The sequence below is a fragment of the Bolinopsis microptera genome, chromosome 1, assembly GCF_026151205.1.
Source record: "Bolinopsis microptera isolate Bmic1 chromosome 1, MBARI_Bmic_1.0, whole genome shotgun sequence".
Classification (NCBI taxonomy): domain Eukaryota; kingdom Metazoa; phylum Ctenophora; class Tentaculata; order Lobata; family Bolinopsidae; genus Bolinopsis; species Bolinopsis microptera.
In genome coordinates this window covers 8897810-8920054 of record NC_087072.1, presented here as the reverse complement: position 1 = coordinate 8920054, position 22245 = coordinate 8897810, and the positions used below count along the sequence as shown (strand labels likewise).

The window sequence follows — 22245 nt, the reverse complement described above, 5'->3', positions numbered from 1 at the left end:
AATGACTTGTATATTCAATTGAAATCCTCCATGACACACCCTAACATCAATTTTTCCATTAACTGTATGCAGATAACAGCACTTTTTCAGGAGTCAAGCATTCAGTGCTTGTTAATGAGTAGTTCATCAAAAAATGTGGTGCCAATACAGCCAAGTTGTAAACCAACACGCAACATTCTACCTATGGGATTTAATGGGACTATTGTTTCGACATCAATTGGTAAAAATCAAAATTTAGCCTCTGGCAGTTCAGGTGTAACACCATCAGGAAACGTTTGTATTGTGCTGAATTTAGTTCCTTTACCAGCAAGCCCATCTACAGCTAGAAGACCCAGACTTCTTCCTCGTCCCCCTAGGCCAGTAGGCAGTTTCACTAATAATTCTGTATATAGTCAACAACTTTCCAGAGCTAGTAAGAAACCAATGAATGGACAACAACCTGATATAGATTCCTCTAAACCCCATGTTTGTGAAGAGTGTGGCAAAGGATTCTCAAGAAAATCTGATCTAAAACGACACACATCCACTCACAGTGGTGAAAGACCTTACACATGCATGCAGTGTGATTTCAAGACTAGTAGAAAAGATTTCTTAAAAGTTCATGAGAGAAAAAAGCATGATTCAGAGTTTGTGAAGCCTATCTTATGTTCCAATTGTGGGAAACGATTTGCACTCAATTCTCAGTTGAAAATTCACATGCGAGTTCACAGTGGGGATCATCCATTTGCTTGTACTGAATGTAATTATACTACAACTCAGAAAGGTAATTTGAAAACTCATATTCTATCCAAGCATCCACATTTAGATTTAGGGTTTTGCTTGCAGGGTCTTGCTGATGAAAATGACATGCAACCAGACAAAATTCACTCTTGCAACATTTGTAGTAAAAGTTTTTCTCGAAAGTCGGATTTAAAAAGACATGAGGCTACTCATAGTGGTGAGCGACCTTTTAGCTGTGATCAGTGTGATTTCAAAACTGGAAGGAAAGACTTTCTGAAACATCATCAGCAAACCAAGCACCAATCAGACTTTGTAAAACCCATATCCTGCTCCTCCTGTGGAAAGCGATTTTCACTAAATTCTCAGCTTAAGATCCATATGAGGATACATACAGGTGAGCATCCTTTTGAATGTGACCTATGTGACTATACAACTACACAAAAAGGTAATCTCAAAACTCATATGAGATTGAAGCATCCATCCGTGCAGTCAGATGTGATCAAAGCAAAACCATATGAGTGCTCAACTTGCAGTAAACGCTTTTTGAATAAAGCAAGCCTCAAAGCGCACATAGTTGTTCATACTGGACAGTGGCCATATGCGTGCAGCATGTGTCCAAATAAATATAAATATGCAGAATCCCTCAAAAGGCATGAAAAAGTAAATCATTCTGAACTCCTTCCTGAAGCTTTGAAACCTCATTCATGTGATGTGTGCAACAAGCGGTTCTACAGTGCCAGTAAATTGAACGTTCATAAAATGGTTCACAGTGGTGAGCAACCCTTCTGTTGTGATCGGTGTGATTTCAAAACTGCATGGAAACGAAGTCTTACAAAACACCAGCATGTTAAGCATGGAATACCAGACAACAGTGGACATGTTAGTCAGATCGCTATGAACAGACATGTCAGGGAGATGGTGCCTAGTTTAAGCGATCTTACTCCAAGTTTACAAATGCACATGGCACCAACTATGCATCATATGCCCCAGTCAATACCAAGTATGAGGGATTTGTCATCAAATTTGCGTGACATAACGACAAATATCAACCCCATGCGAGATCATATCATGACTTCTAATCAGATACCTAACATGAGAGATCTGACATCTAACATGAATGGCTGTGATGCTCTTCATGTCCCAATACCCCATCCTCATGATTATAATAGATTGTTTTTTCACATGAATCCGATGGGTCCTAACTTAGGTCATGCTATGATGGAAAAGAAATAGCGCACTAAATTATTTTTTCATAATATGTTAAAAGCAATTTTAAATTTTGAATGTGTGACATAATTTGTTATCGAGTGTTGGGCTATAAATTATGGTTTTATAATTTTTGATTGGCAAAATTAATATTTGAGCAGCAGTACCGAATGCAAACAGTAAACTCTTGCAACTTATCAATTTTATATGTATTAATTTTACTGTATTCTACTTTAGAATAATTTGATGAGTGAAATTTTAAGTTTGCTTTTTTACTCACACAGTTAAGATCTTGATAATGATGTATCATGATATGTTTAATGGTTGACTACTAAAACGACTTTGATTACTATGAAGTATATTATAACTTGGCATCAATTATAAAATGATTTGCTGTTTTCAGTTTTATGATTTCATCATCTCCTGGCATCTTTTGTCCATAACTTAATTAGAATAGTTGCAGTCTCTGAGTAGCGTATTTATGTGCCTACTTTCTCCCCTTTTTTATCTAAGTGTTAGAAGTAACATGAGTTGCTATGTATCGAACAAATTATAATGTAATTTAGTTTAGTATTGTAGCATAAATAAAGTAGCATGAGCATTATTTAGTAATAGCATTGCTAGCATTATTCATTAATGATTTTGTTAATTTCCTTAGAAGATTTATTACGGTTGTAGTGTATCATATCAAAATCACTCTGATTTCATAATACTATCGTTTTTCATTGTATCCAGGTTACAATTATTGAACTTTCCAGCATCAAGATAATCATTGAACTGGATAAGACGATTCAAATTCTCTACTGTCTAATATGATTGAGCAATGTTATGTTCTCTATGTAATGTTCTTTGCTCTAGGTTGTATGTTTAATGATGCTGACATTTAAGTATGAAATTAAATACACCTGATTTATATTCAGCATGACAAACCATACGTTTGATCCGTCTACACTTTTCTGCCCTGTTTGGTGCTGGAAGGGATGTCATCTGGACTGCTAACGGAGAGGTTTGTATGTTGGTGGGTGACTGAGTGTGTGTGTGTCTAATTTTGTTTCATACTTTGTCAGCCTTGTTTAGTACGAGAAAGGAACTCAGTAAGAGTTGTGTTCAATAGCTGAGTAGCTCTGTCCTGACAAGGTGACACCAAAGCTAAAATACCTACATTTGCTGGTTTTGGTTCAACACAAGCATGCTGCCCTGAAATGTGTTTCTCTACTTTTACATAGGTTAGTCATCTTCAATTTTGTTGTCGCAGACATGAAAAATGACCATATCATGATCCCAACCGTCTGAAAACTGATTTGTGCATATGGGTAAAAAATTCAGTAGCGATTCCATGGATAGAAATTTGGATCTTTATACAGTTCAATGTAAATTTTGATTTTGCCCGACCGTGATAATTATTGTTGTTCAACATGTCAAATAAAACGACAGATATTAAAATGCAAGGCAATTAATGATAAATTGCAATTTTACGAATTGTTAAGGGCAAACTAAGACATGTTAGTTTACACAGTACACGCACCACATGTCTTCTGGCAGTACTCCTCAGCAATGTAGTCCCCTTCTTTGCACCATTCAACGTGGCAGGCTGGATGAGTATCTTTGCAGCCAGGCTCAGGGGGTGAAGTTTTTCATCGTCGGATCGTAGAAGTACTTCAACAGTACACGCACCACATGTCTTCTGGCAGTACTCCTCAGCAATGTAGTCCCCTTCTTTGCACCATTCAACGTGGCAGGCTGGATGAGTATCTTTGCAGCCAGGCTCAGGGGGTGAAGGTTTGTCATCGTCGGATCGTAGAAGTACTTCAACAGTACACGCACCACATGTCTTCTGGCAGTACTCCTCAGCAATGTAGTCCCCTTCTTTGCACCATTCAACGTGGCAGGCTGGATGAGTATCTTTGCAGCCAGGCTCAGGGGGTGAAAGTTTTTCATCGTCGGATCGTAGAAGTACTTCAACAGTACACGCACCACATGTCTTCTGGCAGTACTCCTCAGCAATGTAGTCCCCTTCTTTGCACCATTCAACGTGGCAGGCTGGATGAGTATCTTTGCAGCCAGGAGTGGACTCCTCAGCCATAGTAGCTCCGACAAGGAATAGGACGAAGAAGATCTTCATTTTGTCTGTAAGTTTGTGTTGGTCTGTAATGATACCTCATGATCTAGCTCGGCCCTTAAATAATATGTTCCCTGATCCAGTCAGATGGACTACTAATCAAGCAATTCTCACTGAAGAACAATGCAAGGGTGTTAGGTCCATTGACGTCTACTGGGTTTTATTCCTTAAACCACATTAACACAATACTTAATATGTTTCCATTGCATTATGATATGCTAATAGTATGACTAATATTTCGAACTAAGGGGTTGTAAAGTTAAAATAGAATTTCCCCGCTGTAGTAACTGTGTCTTCACTAAAAAAAGACGCACAGAAACAGCTGTCAGCCGTGTCAAATTGGTTTACAGCAGTTCTATAATTTAATTTAGAGTAGCTGAGTATAATAAGAAGGCTCCTTTCAAATGGAGGTAGTATTTACAGCCAATATAACACTATTTTCTAACTACAACTTTACACCACCCATGCAAAAAAAGTCTCAATTTGGGTCCCCCGGGAATCGGGATATTAAATTTTAAAAGCGATGCTAATCATTCTTCAATTTGATGTTAGCATAATTGAACTGGTGTTAAGTTCGATGTTATAGTAAAGATGTTCACCGATTTTGGCTGAATTTCACATATTATCGTAAGTAAAAGTATAAACAAGAACCCGAAGAGTGGCGTTATACATTACCAGATGTACTTGCCAAATGTATCATCTACTCACGTCTGCACAAGGATCATGGTTCATCTTTTAACAGTTAAAATAATAATATTCAAACCTAATTAAACATTTGGTAATAAATTACTACTTAAATGCGTGCTGATAAATTGCCCAATTTATCAACACACATATAAGAGTAAAAGAATACCTTATCACTGCTAATCGAGTAATTTTGACAAGTGATTATTAACAAACTTATAACTTACCGATCTTTATCATATGCACAGCAGTCTTGAAAATGAAGTTGGGAGAACCGTATACTTTTAATTTCTTGGTCTTGAAATACTCCACGTTGTCTCGGTTATTCACCATGGACTCTGTCAACTTCACTCCGTTAATGAGGACTTCGTAGTGATGCTCTGTGACTTGTATGAGGATTGTCATATCTAGATCATCTTCCAGATCCATCGGGAAACGACAATACGTTCTATTCCAAACATCATTGTACTTGCTCGAGAGTGTTATGTAATCTAACTCCCCTTTGTAAGTTTCTTCTGTCTCATTAAACCTTAGTTGGAAATGGAACAGCCGATTATTTGCTAAATCAGACAGCTTCATCGTTGCTTTTTCATTACTGGAGGGATTTTCACTAGTTTCTTTGTCCCTACTGGAGGGTGCACTCCTATAAACTCCGGTGAACAGGAAGACTGTTCCCACATGAACAGGGAATATTGACTGTGTCATGTCAATCAGCAATGGGACTTTCAGAAAACGTGCTGATTCTCCCAGACCAATAAACGCACATAATACAACTGATAGTAACATTGGTGTCACAGATTTATGCTTAGCAAAACAACATACCAATACTAAAACCATCGGGCCGAAATTTGGTGGTGCTATTATGAAATAATTCCTTAAATACATAGTTCAGTACTTTTGTTTGCTAGTTCAGTACGAGGGTTCTTATAATTAAAACACACCGTGCCTGGCAATTTATTGCCATCTTATCATCATTAGATGACGCTCTCCCTTTCATTATCCGTCTCCGTGGTAATAAACTGTCCAGGAATCATTGTTGTTAGTCCCGTGATGATTAACAACAGTGCTGCCGCGGGGATATAATTAACACTTAATTAGAGCTGGTACAGGTGGATGTGGACCTTGTCTTATCTTTAGTCGCGAGTTAGGGACATCAGCCAGTAGACTCTATTCTTAGAGCAAACTGTTCGATTAACGAAATGAAACGACCTCGTACAACAATTTTTTTCTTCTTCGTCATATTGTTATAATATATTATGTAAGTATATTTCTGTATAATTAATATAATATTGTGTATGTTTTTAAAGACTTGACAATGAAATTTCTTCAGACTTAAAATATCGTATTATTGTTTATAATTGTGCAATCCTGAAGTACAAAAATGAATTGAACAATCACTAATGCTATGAAGTTATCATAATTTATACCATTACATCTAATACATATAAGTAATATGTAATCAAAGAAATGACATATTCTAACTGTTCATTTTTTGACAAAAAAACCCAACTATAGATGAACAAGAATCTCTACAATATTCACATCCTTGGGGTGGGTTTTATGTTCGTATTCTCTGCGTTCATAACTGCCTCCTTCATTGAATCTATTGTCTTTAAAGACTTCGACAAGAATGGGATCGGAGGCAAAACAGGTAATCTTCTCACTCCTGTCTGATTTTGTTTTTATCACTGAAACTTGAAGTTTATAATCTGAAGTTAGGTGGACCCTGAGGTTAAGAATTCACAATCTCCTCAATTCTAATCTGTTTATGAAAACACAAATTCGCCATAAGTCCATCCTCAATCAGCTATTATTGCTTATCATTCAAGTCAAAATGATTGACAATTAATATAATTTTTAATTACTCACTATGCAGGGTTTTACAGCTTGGCTATTATCTACGTCTGTCTTGGTCTAGCTAACTGGTTTTCTCCTGCAATCGTCAACAAACTCGGTTTGTCATCATTAACTTCACTTCTAACTACTTATTTTACACATATTTGGTTATAATATTATCATTCCTCCAAATTCTATCTTGCTGATATCTCAAGAACACATTTATACTCCTATCCCCACCGTTTGCAATGTAATTATTGTGTTTTGTATCTAAGTATCCCTGAATCATCTTGAGATCCACTCACTTCAGGTTGTAAGATGTCTCTGTTCCTGTCTGCTGTACCATACACCGGGTTTATATTCTCCATGATAAACCCCTACCTTTGGTCTGTCTACACGTTTTCTGCCCTACTGGGTGCTGGAGGGGGTGTCATCTGGACTGCTAATGGAGAGGTTAGTTTCGTTGATTTTTGTTTGTTAAACTTCATAAACATATTATGGTTAGTTGTATTTAGAGGTCAATAAATATTCTTCCGACAGTTTTCTATAGTCCGAGATTAATACTATAATTTGAATGGATAAAATATATAAAGCTAGATTTCATGCATAGAGCGGTATATAATGCACTTTCAACAACCCACCAAATGACCACACAGATGATCTTCTTTTCAGGTGATAGCAAAGAACTCACCAGGTGACACCAAGGCTAAAAACACCGGAATTTTCTGGTCTTGGTTCAACTCAAGCATGTTGTTGGGAAACATCTTTCTCTACTTTTACCTAGGTTAGAAAACGTTAATTCCTGTAAAAATTGTACACGTTTGGTGAAAAAATGATGCTAGTTAACATTCCTTCAAGCGTTTAGAAAATTATAACGAAAAGTACTGAATGCTTTATAAATTTAACGTTTGGGGCACAATTGAATACAAATGTTATCACCAGGAAACTCTGAGAAGATAAGTGATGCTCAACGTCACGTGATATACCTGGTGCTAGGAGTGTTCTGTGCTATTGGAATGTGTTGTTTCCTCTTGTTAGCTCCCTCTGGAACTGAGGTTAGCATCTCATTTCACTAACTTTGATATGATCACATGTTTTACATATTTGCATAAACAATTTTAACTTCTTTAACAATGTCTTGTTTGCTGTGAAGTTCAACAATCATGAACCGTATTTTCCTCAAAGTCAGAAGTCGAAGAGGAGGCAGAAGACGAGTTGGTCGTAGAGTCACAATCCATCCTTCGTCCGATAATTGATGCTGTCAAATTCTGCAAAACATGGCAAATGGGATTCCTGTACGGACCCATCATTTTCACAGGTTAGTTTTCTGAGAAATGGTAAATCTATGGATTTAACAAATAGTACAATTACTGATTGTTCAACAATGAACATGTATAAGAAGGTTTCTAGGGAACACCTGGGCCCCCTCTCTTCTTAGTAAAACTTTCTTACTTAGCTGCAATTTTGAGAATGGCTTTATTTTCAACCTATGTTTTAGTTACCAATAAATTTCCCAAGGAGTGTCTCTTAATTTCTGGAGTTCGGTGTTTATCACAGTTATTGGCAATGTGTTTCCCAATCGTAGTTACCTTGCACTGGGTGGAATCTGCACTGGAATCGGGGAAATCAGCGCTGGGTATGACATTTATTACAATCTTTTGTTATAACAATTTTATCAATTTTGTCAATGTACATAAGTACATAGTAGCTCAGACACTTGACCTGCCAAAGTGTAAAGGTTCAATTATGATGAGGAAAAATGAAATGGCTTTACTGTCCAATCGTCATCTCGCTACATTGCGAAATTTCTCAAATAACTTTAAACATACGCGAATAAAGCTTTGCATTTCTATACTTGTTACAGTTCTTATCACACAATTTTTTAATTTTTGTTCTATTACAGGTTTATCTGGGGGAGATTGACGAGTAAGATAGGGAGACACGGAGTCATAATGTGCAGTACTGTTATCAACTGTTGTCTGTACTATCTCGCCTTTATCAGCTTCCCATTCGATGCAGCTACTACCACAGTCAGTCTCATTCTACTTTCAATTTTATTCACACGTAGAGGATTCACTCATCAATCCCTGAGAAATGCTGGTCCTTTTCGGAATACCGAAGTAAAGAAAGTATGACAAACATTTGATCTACTGTTTTCCCAGGCTTCAGTAGCAGAGGAAAACCCGATAATCCCTAGCAACATTTACCTGACCCTTGCTATGGGAGTTATGTTGGGCCTAGGAGATGGAGGATTCAATGTCTCTATCTACACTGCTCTAGGTTAGTATTTTTAATACTTTTCCAACTGGCTGAATATGGGCCGTGTGTTAAGTTCGAAGACTCAATAACATTCATTGCCTATTTGAGTCGTATAGCAGGTAGTTGTAGATGTATCGACTGATCCTTCACATATATAATGTGAAAACTTTACAGGTACAATATTTGAGGAGAAACCAGCGCCCGCTTTTGCAGTCTTCAAGTTCGTACAAAGCATGATAGGAGCAGCCGCGTTCCTGTATTGTGGTCACCTACTGCTACCCTTCCAACTAGGGATCCTAGCAGTGACCTGTCTTGTGGGTTGTGTGTGCTTCATCATTCTGGAGAGGTATCCGTCTCAAGTACTCCTGGTTAACGCTGAGGATGACCAGGATTAGTAGAACCAAGGGAAAAGTAAACGGGAAGTTTGGACGTTTTTAAGTTGATCTTGGATCACTGTGAACTGTGCTTGCCAGTTATGATTTCGACAGGTCAAAGAATTTGTGTTATGCAGTCCTACAAATTATTCATGATCTGAGATTCGTTGAATAGTAGTTATGTTAATTTTGTGCTTTTATTTTTCAGCTTTTATGTAAAATATTTTTTGGACTTCTGTTTTAAGGTTATATAGTATTGTAAATTGGTATGTTATGTGCTCAAATTAAAGTCTGATACAGTTGAACTGTTTTTATGGAATTGTGTTAACTAATTATTGAAGTTTTGATTTAAGACAGAACTGTTTAATTAAGCATGTAATAGTTTTGGGGCATGCTGAAAAGACTTTTTATTAGTTTGCCCTACATTAACAAAAAGAGGTCCGATATGTTTTTTTGTTTGGTGAGGTGTTTTTACTGCTGACTTCTTAATATGTAGATTTTACAATTTTTGTGTAATGATAAATAATTTATTTTGTTAGATAATTAAAATAATACTGTATTTTCTTGTCATTTTATAAACAAAAAAATCTGTGGATCTATTTCGTAAAGTAAACAGGTGTGTCTATCAAAGAAATATAATTTATCTAATTGTTAAACACTCGGCTGTACTAGATGCACAAGAACCTCTACAATATCCATATCATGGGGGTGGGCTTCATGTTCATCTTCTCCGCCACCTTTACAGCCTCCTTCATTGAGGTCATTGTCTTCAAGGACTTCAACAGGCATGGCATTGACGGCAAAACAGGTGACTTCCGTATAAAACAGAAACTTGTCCTGATTACACGTTATTAATTGAAATTGAATAAATCTGAAAAAGTATAAAATATATCGTGGTCACAATTAAGATTATGAAATACTACAAGTCTGTGGCTCGCCTTTTTACAATGAAAAATGGTAACTTCGTCACCAAGAACAAGATGGGGAAATGACCAAGAAACCTGGTCACTCCACAGTTGCCGAAAAGTAATCGGTCCGATCTCATTTAGTCAACTTAAACAATTTAGCTTGCCTGTAATTTGGTTCTAGTACACTATTCCTTTACATTCTTGATATACCTAAGTTGTTAAACATCTTTCACAAACGTTCAGAAATACTAATACTGCGCAGGGTTCTACGCTCTGTCCCTTACCTACGGTTGCTTGGGTCTAGCTAACTGGTTCGCTCCAGCTGTCGTCAATAAACTAGGTTTGTTAAAACCTGTTAAATAAATCAAATTAGAAGATATGAATCTCCTTTTTTATTTCAAGATCAACAAATTGCAATATCTGATACACTCTATCATAACCAATTATTGGTTCTATTTTCTAAGGTAAAATATACAATTTACATGTAGCACCTAGGTAAATGAGAATTATGTGTAAATGGTATAACCATCTTCCGTTCAACAGGCTGTAGAATTTCCCTTTTCCTGTCCGCAATTCCATACATTGCGATCTTGTTCTCCTTAGTAAACCCTTATCTCTGGTCTTTGTTTACTTTGACTGTTCTAGTGGGTGCTGGGGGAGGTGTTCTCTGGACTGCCAATGGAGAGGTTTGTCTGTTTGTTCATAAATATCTGTGTCTACCCGCATATTTGTGATGCTCTTACTATTGTGAAATGGTAATAAGTAATAACCATACATTCTCACAGAATACAAAGTCTTTGATTGCAGAATCTCCAATCCAACTGTTAAGGGGGCCGGGGGGGGGGTCTTCATCAAAATTCTCTCGAAATCGACTTTATAGTTGTTTCTGATAGAGGGGAGTGATATCTATCAGCTGCTTTTGGTCCCATGGAAAAATATTGTTCCTAGCCGAAATTATCGCTGGTCAAAGGTCAGCGCTTATGTGTAATTGTATTGCACGAGCGATTTTCAATCGCGCGGTCTGAAAATCGAGTCTAAAAATCTAACTTCTACATTTTTTGAGCAATCACCCTCAAACTTTCAGGATATGTTGTTTGGATCAGTAAGAAGAGAACTCTAGAGCCAGAATTTTGAGATAGGCCTTTAAAGATTTTTAATCCGATTTTGAAATTCTTGGACCTCTAAAAATTAAGGTCCAAGAATTTCAAAATCGAATTAAAAATCTTTAAAGGCCTATCTCAAAATTCTGGCTCTAGAGTTCTCTTCTTACTGATCCTAAGAACATATCCTGAAAGTTTGAGGGTGATTGCTCAAAAAATGTAGGAGGAGATAGATTTTTAGACTCGATTTTCAGAACGCGCGATTGAAAATCGCTCGCGCAATACAATTACACATAAGTGCTGACCTTTGACCAGCGATAATTTCGGCTAGGAACAATATTTTTCCATGGGACCAAAAGCAGCTGAAAGATATCACTCCCCTCTATCAGAAACAACTATAAAGTCGATTTCGAGAGAATTTTGATGAAGACCCCCCCCGGCCCCCTTAAGGCGTCGACATTGGGGAGGGGGGGGGGGGTCAACGTTTAGCTGGCTGTTGGGAGTCTAAGCTTTTTCTCTTCTGTTTAAAGGATCAAGAGCATTTGACCCACAATTTGCCTCCCGTATGATCATACCAACATCACCTTTTCCAGGTGATAGCAAAGAACTCACCAGGTGACACCAAGGCTAAAAACACCGGAATTTTCTGGTCTTGGTACTGCACTAGCATGTTGTTGGGAAACTTCTTCCTCTACTTTTACCTAGGTTAGATAACGTTGATTCCTGTAAAAATTGTACACGTTTGGAGAAAAAGGATGCTAGTTAACGATTTCTTCAAGCGTTTAGAAAATTAGAATTAAAGTTACTGACTCTTCTTGTGCATCTTAATTAATTCTAATCTAATTAATTTCCATTTTCGTATGTGTTATTCATAAACTCTTGATTTTATAGCTCTTACAAGGTTTTATCACCAGGAAACTCTGAGAAGATAAGTGATGCTCAACGTCACGTGATATATCTGGTGCTAGGAGTGTTCTGTGCTATTGGAATGTGTTGTTTCCTCTTGTTAGCTCCCTCTGGAACTCCGGTAACTCATCTTTTACTTATCCTCATATTAGCTTGCCTTGTGTATCATTTTAAACAAATAAGTTAGATTGTTTAAAATGTCCAGTCATTGATCTGTGATTTAACGTTGACATCAGCAGGTGGAAGACAAAGAGGAGTCTAGTTATGGAGTAGTGACAGAGCCACAGTCTGTTCTTCAGCCTATCATTAATGCTGCCAAATTCTGCAAAACATGGCAGATGGGCTTTCTCTACGCACCTATCATTTTTGCGGGTAATTTAAACGAATTTGTTTATTTAAGTAGGGGTTAATACTTAATATCCATACATGGTCATGATACTCCAACAAAAGTTATTATCATGCCAACTCTGTATGTCTTCAACTTAATGTCTTTCTTTATCTCTTTAAATCAAACACACTCTGAGCAGAACGGCACTACTATCTTTGGATCATTCAAAATATATCAGTTTCTCTCAGTTTCTCTCAGGGGTTTCCGAGAATTTCTGGACCTCAGTGTTTACCACTGTTATTGGAAACGTATATCCTGATAGGAGTTACATGGCACTGGGTGGAATGTGTACCGGTATAGGAGAAATCAGTGCAGGGTAGGTTGTCGGTTCCGTCTTGGGTTTCATTTGATTAATTTAAGTGGCAAAACATTTTATTGTTATAATAAAGTTTAAAACAGAGTGTTTTTTAAATATTGCTAGATGGTACTTGAAGTATCATTTCGATGATGGATGTTACAAAGAAACAGTGCAGCAATGAGATTAAATTCTCGTGTAATTGTGTTCGAATTAGCAATAAAACATTTATGATGTATAATTCGAATTCAGGTTCACATTGTTTGTCTGATTGTTCTTTGAACACGTCCTGACCACTCACCTGACGATTCGTCATTTACAATAGTTGAGTTTTCTATAGTTGAGTTTACTATAGTTGAGTTTGCTATAGTTAAGTTTACTATAGTTGAGTTTACTATAGTTGAGTTTGCTATAGTTGAGTTTGCTATAGTTGAGTTTGCTATAGTAGAGTCCATATTACAGGTTTATCTGGGGGAGATTGACGAGTAACATAGGGAGACACGGAGTAATAATGTGCAGTACTGTTATCAACTGTTGTCTGTACTATCTCGCCTTTATCAGCTTCCCATTCGATGCAGCTACTACCACAGTCAGTCTCATTTCACGTTCACCTTCACCATTTCAATAAATACTGAAATGTTATTTTCTCTACCCAGCGCCGTTGGAACAGAAATAGAGTATTATTCATTACTGAGTCAAAACGTTTTTTATAGGATACATTTAAATAAAATAAATATTGAACGTGCCGATTTCACCCAGGCTTCAATAGCAGCAGATAACCCGATAATCCCTAGCAACATTTACCTCACCATGGCGATGGGGGTTATGCTAGGTCTAGGAGACGGTGGATTCTGTGTCTCTATTTACGCTGCTCTCAGTAAGTTTATCGTGCAGAATTTTGGCGTGGAAAGATTTGTGAAATATGACCCCATACGCACCCAAAAAGAATTAAAAATATCGTCCGCAGAACCGATTGGAATGTAACCTGGCAGACATTTCAATATATTCCTTTAGAATTGCACCCTAATATGCTTGAAATTAAATTGCTATCATTTCACAGGTACCATATTTGAGGAGAACCCGGCACCAGCGTTTGGAGTTTATAATTTTGTAAAGTGCACAACAAGCGCAGTCGCGTTCCTGTATTGTGGTCACCTACTGCTACCCTTCCAACTAGGGATCCTAGCAGTGACCTGTCTTGTGGGTTGTGTGTGCTTCATCACTCTGGAGAGGTATCCGTCTCAAGTACTCCTGGTTAACGCTGAGGATTCACGCTTATGGAGGATATAACCGATTGTTGAATCATAAAGCTATGAAAATGTACTTTGATTAATGTACTTTGATTAATGTTTGGGATGTTTTTTAATTAATGGTGTTTAAGTTTATAATATGCAATTCATTAGTCTTAATTTTTTATTCGAAATCTTAGTTTAGGAACCTTTTTGTATAAACTGATCTTTGAAACTGTGTGTAAATTGAATCTTATTTTTTGATTTGATTTATATGGAATTTTATAAGTTTCCCGTCAGATAAATTTATATGAGCTATTCATGGATAATTTTTAATCTATATAAATGACGCTGCCTTTTAATTTGATTCAAATAAAAAACTTTGTGAACTATGTTTTTATAAGAAAACATAGTTCAAGAAATTTATCTTGTCATATTTAATCCAATGATAATGTTGTTTTTCCTTGGTATCAAAGAATTCTTAACCTTAACAGTAAGCATATTCATCATTAGTTTACAGTTAGCAAACTCACTTGATGGTTGTCCGAAACACTAATGTACAGAACTATATGACCGTAATTGAACAACAATAACCTCTACCAGAGGTACCCGCTTGAAGGATTACTAAACACCGTGACTATGATCTGTCTTTAACCCAATTTCAGGAGGTGCAGATACTTGACAGCAGGATAAATACTGAATCACAGGGAGCTACTCAAAGAGATTGTCAAGTGTAAATTTGCGACTTTTTCCAAAATACTCTAAACTTGGATGGTATGCAGCTAGGCCTGGCATTACCGCCGCATATTACGGGGTATATTTATTACATTTCTCCAAAATGCGGCTAGGTTGCAGAATAGCATGTACGGCATGTGTTGTGTAAATACAACTGATTTTAATCGCTCATAACAGTTACGTTTCTGTTTATCTAAAAACCGTCAAACTTATCATCGGATTTAAACCATTACATTTAATCTAGCACGATCAGTGTTCACTGTTTACTTTCGTTCTGTAAACCGTTGTATTTCAACGCTTGCGAATGTGTGCTTTCGTGAATAATGTTTAATGTCTATGTGTAGACACACCTGCATCCGTTCTACGAAGATAAGCATTAACCACTTTTTATTTTCCAATTAATAACTAAGCTGTTACAAATTTTCGCGTATGTTTTCGACTGTGGCACTTGTTTTTGGAGTTTTGTAGCAGTTCAAGCTTTGCAATTATTAAATGACTATTAGTTTAACTTCATTCCCTTATCACTACAACACCTCTTTACTAGTTAAAATATATCAAAAGAGGGTTAATGGTAAACTATTGTACAGTCGGAGGTTGTAACAACTGTGAGAGCAAAGAGACCAGTGGCAGGAGAAGCTTTCTGGTTTTTCATTCCGTCCCAACAGATCGAAAACGTTGAGCACTTTAATGTAGGTCGACGCTATTAGTTAAAAGTTAATTTCATTAATATAATTATATTTAATCTCACTAAGTTGATAAGTGCCATTACAGGAAACCAATCAATATCAAGTAATTTGAGATATATTCAATTTTCCCTATCCTTTAAGTACTAATTATGTAGTTATTGGCCAATTAAGATCATAATATAAAAACTAATTCACCCATTTCTGAATTGTGTTACAGTTTATACTGTACTGTGGTTTACAATGTAGAGTTCACATTCACTTTTCCTTTGTTTATTATAAGGTGCTTGCTTTTAGTTTAGCTTTACATGAGCATAATATCCGCATATTTTTGTCTTATCTTTGAAATTCTACCCGACTTGCAATATTAATGATATTAATTCATTAACCTGACTACGCAGTAGACAATATTGTTATGTTGCCTTTTGATTTTTTATTTGCGTTAAACTATACTGCTAATACTGCCTCAATTTGATAAACATCATTTTAAAGTAATCGCACGACGTTCACTGCAAAATAATTTGAAACACGTTTAATACGATACTTATCTTAAAACGTCTAATAACAGAATCAACTTCTGAATGGTGTTGCTACATATAATTTGATTGACTACGTTGCTTGTCATGCTTTTTATTAAAGTGTTCTAAAGTTGCTCTCTGTCTATAAATAACAACTTGCTACCTTCCCCTGTACTCCATTTTTATCACCAGATGAACGTCAACTTGTGGAATATCAATATTCTGGGAGTGGGGTTCATGCTCATCTTCTCCGCTTTCAATGCTGCTAGCTTTATGGAGAGTATTGTGTTCAAGGTGAGCTGCTTCTAATTCTAGGGTTATTATAGTGTACTTGCTTAGAGTACTTAGGTTATAATGTATTTAATGTAAATTATACAATGAAATATCAGGTTTAATACTGAGAAAGCAGACAAATTAGCCCAAATCATAGTAGTCAGTCTAACCGAGTCTAACCCGTAGTATAGGTTTTATAAAGCAGTTTTCCTGCAAATTTAGCAAGCCGACATTAGAACTATCCCTTCTTCAGGACTATGCAAAACACGGCATCACTATAGAGACAGGGTTCCACAGTCTAGCAGTTATATACGGTGTCTTGGGCTTGTCTAACTGGTTCGCTCCTGCTATCGTCAACAAACTAGGTCAGCTTTAAACTTTCACTTTCACTTTCACTTTAATTCCTGGTTCTATTTGTAGTTGTCAATTAACTACCACGACCATTACATTAAACTCAAGTTGTAATTAAACATTATTATTGACGTTTGTAATGATCAATTACATCTGACATATTGACACCAACCGATCAATAATATGTTGAAGATAAGTTTATAATCTGTTTTTAATGATTGATCAGGGATATTTCCAAATAATATTAACCCCAAATTTCAGGCAGCAAACTGTCTCTGATTTTGTCGGTGATACCAAACATTTGTTTCATTTTCTCGATGTACGAGCCTTATCAGTGGTCTATCTACCTCTGTTCAGCCCTCCTCGGAACGGGAGGTGGCATTCTGTGGACTGCTAACGGAGAGGTTTGTTCGTCCGTTTTTTCGTTTGTTTGTCTGATTTTGATATTGTTCTTGCTGTTGAGTTGGTGTCCACTTTCTGTCGTCTGCAGTTCTCTGACTTCACGAAATGACAAGGTGCACTTTAGTTGCCATGGTTACACAATTCTATAAATTGAATGGTTGGGCGATTGTTTATTGATCATTGAACATAAAAACCATTAAATAAACCATTATATTTGAATAACGAATCTTAAACAGCTAACATTACTCCTTCATACTAAAAAAGCCGATTCTAGATATTTTACCTGTATAAGAAACCCATAAAATATGGGCGTGGCCGGAGGGGACCGAAGATGGAAGAGTTGGAAGTTGAAATTTTTTTTCGTGGTCTTTGAACCTAAGGATCAACAGATAAGAACATGTAACGCATAATTATTCAAGGACATTTTGTTTTTTTGAACCGGCCTAATTGTTTAATAGCCGCGTAGAATATGTTGAGTGTTGATTATATCTGCTAGCAGCTTGACTGTTGAACAATTAATACAACACCTTTAAAATTATTCCGTTACCAGGTGATAGCGAAGAACTCACCCGGTGACACAAAACCCAGGAACACCGGTATATTCTGGTCCTGGTTCAATATGAGCGCTTTAGTGGGCAACACCTTCCTGTACTTTCAACTAGGTCCGTATGTCAGAGTTGTTACCTTTACCATGATAGTTCAATGATTAATTGATAAACATTTTCCTATGAAGTGTTTTTATTTTATTTTTAGACTTCTAATTGTGTTCTGAACGACTCACTAAAGATACCTATTACAAATAGTTATTATTATCACCTATATCATATATATTACCTATTACATAAAACCTATAAGTTACTCACTAAAGTAAACTGAACACCCAGGTAACTCAGAGACGATATCAGACGATACCAGACACACGATATACCTGGTACTAGGCGGGTTCAGTGTTGCTGGCCTTCTCTCTTTTGTACTACTGAAACCTAACGAGGTGAGAGTTACTCTGGTTACTGTCCTAAGTAACCTGGTTACTTTCCTAAGTAATCATGGTTACTGTCCTAAGTAATCATGGTTACTGTCCTAAGTAATCATGGTTACTGGTTGCGATTTATATTCACTTGAAATGTTTGTTTACATTCTGTAGTTACTGTTTAGTGCTTACCAGTGCAGCATTAACTGCAGATTTTATATTAAGCAGTCACTGATAGATTTCACATTTGTGTGCAAGTTATTTCCTGTAACTGTTCTGCCTCAATTCACTCGCAAGCTTGAACTTAGTAACTCGATATAGTAGAGTAATAAAATATACATTAATTAATCTACCACAATACATATCAATATGCAGTGTGAGTAATCTAATGTACATTACACACTAGTGGTTTGTATTCGTGTTTATTTATAGTCCCTGTACAGACTGAATATAATGTGCTGTTCATTATGCACAATGAGTATGAAATATTAATTATTGAAAAGTTGTATAATATACATATAATAGGTACTAATGCTTATTGCTTATTCTTAAATACATTTGTATTCCTGGTACTTTATAGACCCTGTACACACTGAATATGCACAATGAGTATGAACCATTGGAACTGTAATATGATATATATATATAATATATATAATAGGTACTAGTACATAGTTAATATATGCTTAATCTTAAATACACCAAATCTCAACACTCAAATTTCCAGTTTCATTAACAATTAACATAACAACAGTTAATAATAATACATAACATAATTACTCTTACCTAGATATATGTGACTTGACTATAGGTATACTATAATTTCCCTCAAACGATGACATATCATGTTCTTCAGACGCCGCTGGATGAGTGTGAGATAGACGAACAATCAGCATGGCAACCAATTAAAGACGGAATGAGATTTGCTGTTTCGCCCAACATGGGGCTGCTTTACGGAGCATTCATTTTCACTGGTGAGTAACTTTCGAATAAAACCTTCAAACGCAGTTAACATTTTCATTGCATGGTGAGTAACTTTCGAAGAAAACCTTCAAACGTAGTTAACATTTTCACAAAATTTGGCTTATTAGGAAACCTAAAATACTGACAGAGGTCAGAGAGGTATGCTGAAAGTGAAATATTTTGTCATAACTTAAAAATTCATAGGATTGTCCCTGAATTTCTGGAGTTCAGTGTACATAGTGATAATAGGAAACGTGTTCCCCAAGAGAAACTACTTAGCTCTGGCTGGTATCTGTGTCGGAATCGGTCAGGTCTCTTCTGGGTAAGTTATTTCTTTGCAGTAATATTTATCAATGTTTTAAAATGTTCTTTCCTTTTTTTTCTACATCCGTTATATTTTTATTTTGTCGTAATAGTACACAGTACGCATCTGATATATATACCGAAATCTATAAGCCCTTATATTATACCTTTCTCAACACTTGCGTAATACACTCCGGTTCTCACATGATATTACATTATAACAGCCGGCTCTATGAGGTACACACTCCTTACAAACTTCCTACCTTAATAAGTTAATAACCAGACAACTTATTGTATATTATCAGGTTTGTATGGAGCGTGCTGACCTATAAGATAGGAAGGAAAGGTGTGCTGATGTGTACCACCCTGGTTTACTGCATTGCTCTTACTCTGGTCTACCTCGCATTCCCTTCTGATGCTGCTACTACAGCGGTAAGTACACTTACACACAAATACACATACTCGTTCACAACTTTACCCTTTCACACTCACGTTACCAATAATAATCCATCACAGCAGTAAGTGAGCCCACCTAGTTTATAATATATCCCACACAGTCACACACCCCCCTAGCATATGGCCTGACGATTTATTTCATAGCATGTGACTTCATATCTCACTAATAATATGTACCTCTAAGTTATCGGTCATTAACTAGAGCATGCCCTTCCACTTATCACAATTACCATGAAACTATACTCATTACTCAGTAACCATGTTAACTAAGACATCACTGAACAGGAGGTGAGAGCACAAGGAGTCCCGATAATAGCTAGCAATATCTACCTTTCTCTGTTCATAGCTTTACTAATTGGGCTCGGTGACGGGGGTTTCAATGTTACTATCTACGCAACTCTTGGTGGGTTTTTGACACTTTCTACTTTCTTGTTGAATAATCTACTTCTAATACGACAGATGTTAGTACATATGACATAATGCACATGTTATTACCTTATTAAACTCGATATTACAGAATTAATTTGTACTAACTCAATTCAGGACAACTATGGGAAGAAACTCCAGCGCCAGCGTTTGCAGTGTTTAAGTTCGTGCAGGGGATGCTAGCTACTGTAGCATTCCTTTACTGCGGTGTTCTCCTGCTGCCTTATCAGCTACTGATACTAGCGCTCACCTGTGTTATAGGCAGTTTCTGCTTCCTGATATTGGACTACAAGTGCGCTAGACAGGCTGAGTACGAGGAGCTTCCTGATAGGCGTGATCTTGATAGACGCGATGTTTCCGGTAATAACCAGTTTTACGAGGAACTCGAGCAACCTTTGTTGCAGGGTGACGGTTAACATAAACTATTTTTGTTCAAGCGACACGCCCCATGAAAAGTGAGAAATGAAAGAAAATCAGAACATAATGAGAGATGTAAGCTATGATGATCTGAAACGCTTGAAAGCTTGCTTAGTTTTTAAGGGGAGACAGTTGTATGTAAGGTGATGGTAAACTGTAATGATTTGGCCACTTTACTTTAATTTTGTTTCTTGATAGTTGAAATATTCCTTTAAGAAGAGATTGGACGTTCCCAAAATTGCTTAATATTCCCAATATAATATAGAGGTATTCTGTTCAGAAATTTGTTTAAAACGAATTGGGTGCAATATTTTAATTCAACTATTTGATATCCGAAAAATCTCATAGTTTTAATGTTCTACTTTGTTTACTGAACACATCACGCCTAAGTTATTGTTTTTTATGAAAAATTTAAATGAATTACTAACTCGCTTTCCAGAAGAATGTTTGAAACTTCTGTATCACATTACAGTGAATATTTATATCAATGATTCGAATCTTCAATAAATCACATACTTGTCTCTCTTTTCTTTAACAGATATATTTCGTATTCAGCTTGAACATGTTGGATGAAGAATTGGACGAGTTTTTGAAAAGTTTAGATGAAGAAGTTGATGTAAGGCCTCAGAAACAGTCTCCGAAACCGAAACCAAACCAACAAATGCCTGACGATTTAGATGACATACTCAATGACCCTGCGTTTTCAACAGAACAACGGGAAACAAAAAAGCCAGCAAAACTGAAAAATGCGCGATCAAAAAAGTGTACTGTTGTTTATGTCGGTCAAAGTGAATCATCCATGGGACAAACATCGTGTCCAAATATGAGATGTATGAAATGTGATTGTGGGGTTGTTTGTTTCAATGACTTTGAGTGGGTTGGAGATATCGAGTATCTGTTCTTACGGAACAACTATCCAGATTTCGAGAGACTAGAATCTAAGCTGAAACCAATAAAGGGATCATCTGCATATGCATGCCAATGTAATTCAGTATCAGTTAAGAGACAGGGACGTATTAATAATGTGAAAAACTCACTGAAGTGGTTTTGTGGTTCTCATTAAAAGTTTGTTTATTTGAAAGATCTGATCAGATTTGCATCACTTACCACGTTACTACCGAGCACGTTATTACTAAGCACGAGGTTGAATTGTTGTTGACAACGACTGGCGAATTGCCAACATCGGTCACAGTTTTAATCGCTAAGAGGGGAGTCTCACGGAGACGCAATGCTAGTTTTTGTTGATATATTCGCGCAAAACACGTGAGTTCTTGTCATGTCATGCATTTTGTAAATAGTATTTGGTGCAATCAATGCTAGAACTGTGCTGAGTCAAAACACCGCATTTTAAAATTGTAAATAGTTAAACCAGAAGAACGTGCGAGCTGGCCTCGTTGAATTTACTCTGAAAATTGTTTCTATTTATCCTGTGTTTTATTTATTTTCATACCTACCTATTGAACCTATTGATAGGTTTAGAAGTAGGCATCTTCACGGCCATCACGCAATCTGCGGACCACCTCCTTGACTGCACCAGTCTATTATCGAGTTAGAGTTTTCTGCACTGTATCCAGGAGTAGGGGGCTTGTCTGGAAGGGTGTCTAGGAAGTTTCCAAGAGATGTCTTGAAGCTTGTCAAAGTCCTTTGAGTATTGACAATTTTGGGGAGAACATTCCAGAGTCTTCCAGCTCTCACTGCGAATGAATGGTCGTAGGTGGAGCGTG

General features: G+C 36.7%; 4 protein-coding genes across 4 annotated transcripts; all 4 read left to right on the top strand.

Moving 5' to 3' along the window:
- Nucleotides 1-90: 90 nt before the first annotated feature.
- Nucleotides 91-2631, top strand: LOC134816519 (zinc finger protein 436-like). The gene has a single exon (XM_063825396.1). It carries the CDS (start codon nt 115-117, stop codon nt 1951-1953), a length of 1839 nt encoding a protein of 612 aa, XP_063681466.1. The 5' UTR covers nt 91-114; the 3' UTR covers nt 1954-2631.
- Nucleotides 2632-6162: 3531 nt separating this feature from the next.
- Nucleotides 6163-9774, top strand: LOC134814538 (UNC93-like protein MFSD11). The gene is made up of 10 exons (XM_063822704.1): nt 6163-6380; nt 6606-6683; nt 6876-7018; nt 7238-7349; nt 7508-7620; nt 7751-7883; nt 8084-8201; nt 8469-8595; nt 8728-8845; nt 8999-9774. Exons 1-10 carry the CDS (start codon nt 6245-6247, stop codon nt 9217-9219), a joined length of 1299 nt encoding a protein of 432 aa, XP_063678774.1. The 5' UTR covers nt 6163-6244; the 3' UTR covers nt 9220-9774.
- A 100-nt stretch (nt 9775-9874) lies between these two features.
- Nucleotides 9875-14468, top strand: LOC134814546 (UNC93-like protein MFSD11). Its single transcript, XM_063822713.1, has 10 exons — nt 9875-10006; nt 10369-10446; nt 10650-10792; nt 11800-11911; nt 12121-12233; nt 12349-12484; nt 12699-12816; nt 13258-13384; nt 13555-13672; nt 13856-14468. The coding sequence occupies exons 1-10, from the start codon at nt 9901-9903 to the stop codon at nt 14083-14085; spliced, it is 1281 nt and encodes a 426-aa protein (XP_063678783.1). The 5' UTR covers nt 9875-9900; the 3' UTR covers nt 14086-14468.
- An 850-nt stretch (nt 14469-15318) lies between these two features.
- Nucleotides 15319-21032, top strand: LOC134814529 (UNC93-like protein MFSD11). Its single transcript, XM_063822692.1, has 11 exons — nt 15319-15448; nt 16153-16254; nt 16487-16598; nt 16846-16988; nt 17537-17648; nt 17871-17977; nt 18813-18930; nt 19124-19241; nt 19528-19654; nt 19964-20081; nt 20222-21032. The coding sequence occupies exons 2-11, from the start codon at nt 16153-16155 to the stop codon at nt 20518-20520; spliced, it is 1356 nt and encodes a 451-aa protein (XP_063678762.1). The 5' UTR covers nt 15319-15448; the 3' UTR covers nt 20521-21032.
- The last annotated feature ends 1213 nt before the right edge of the window (nt 21033-22245 follow it).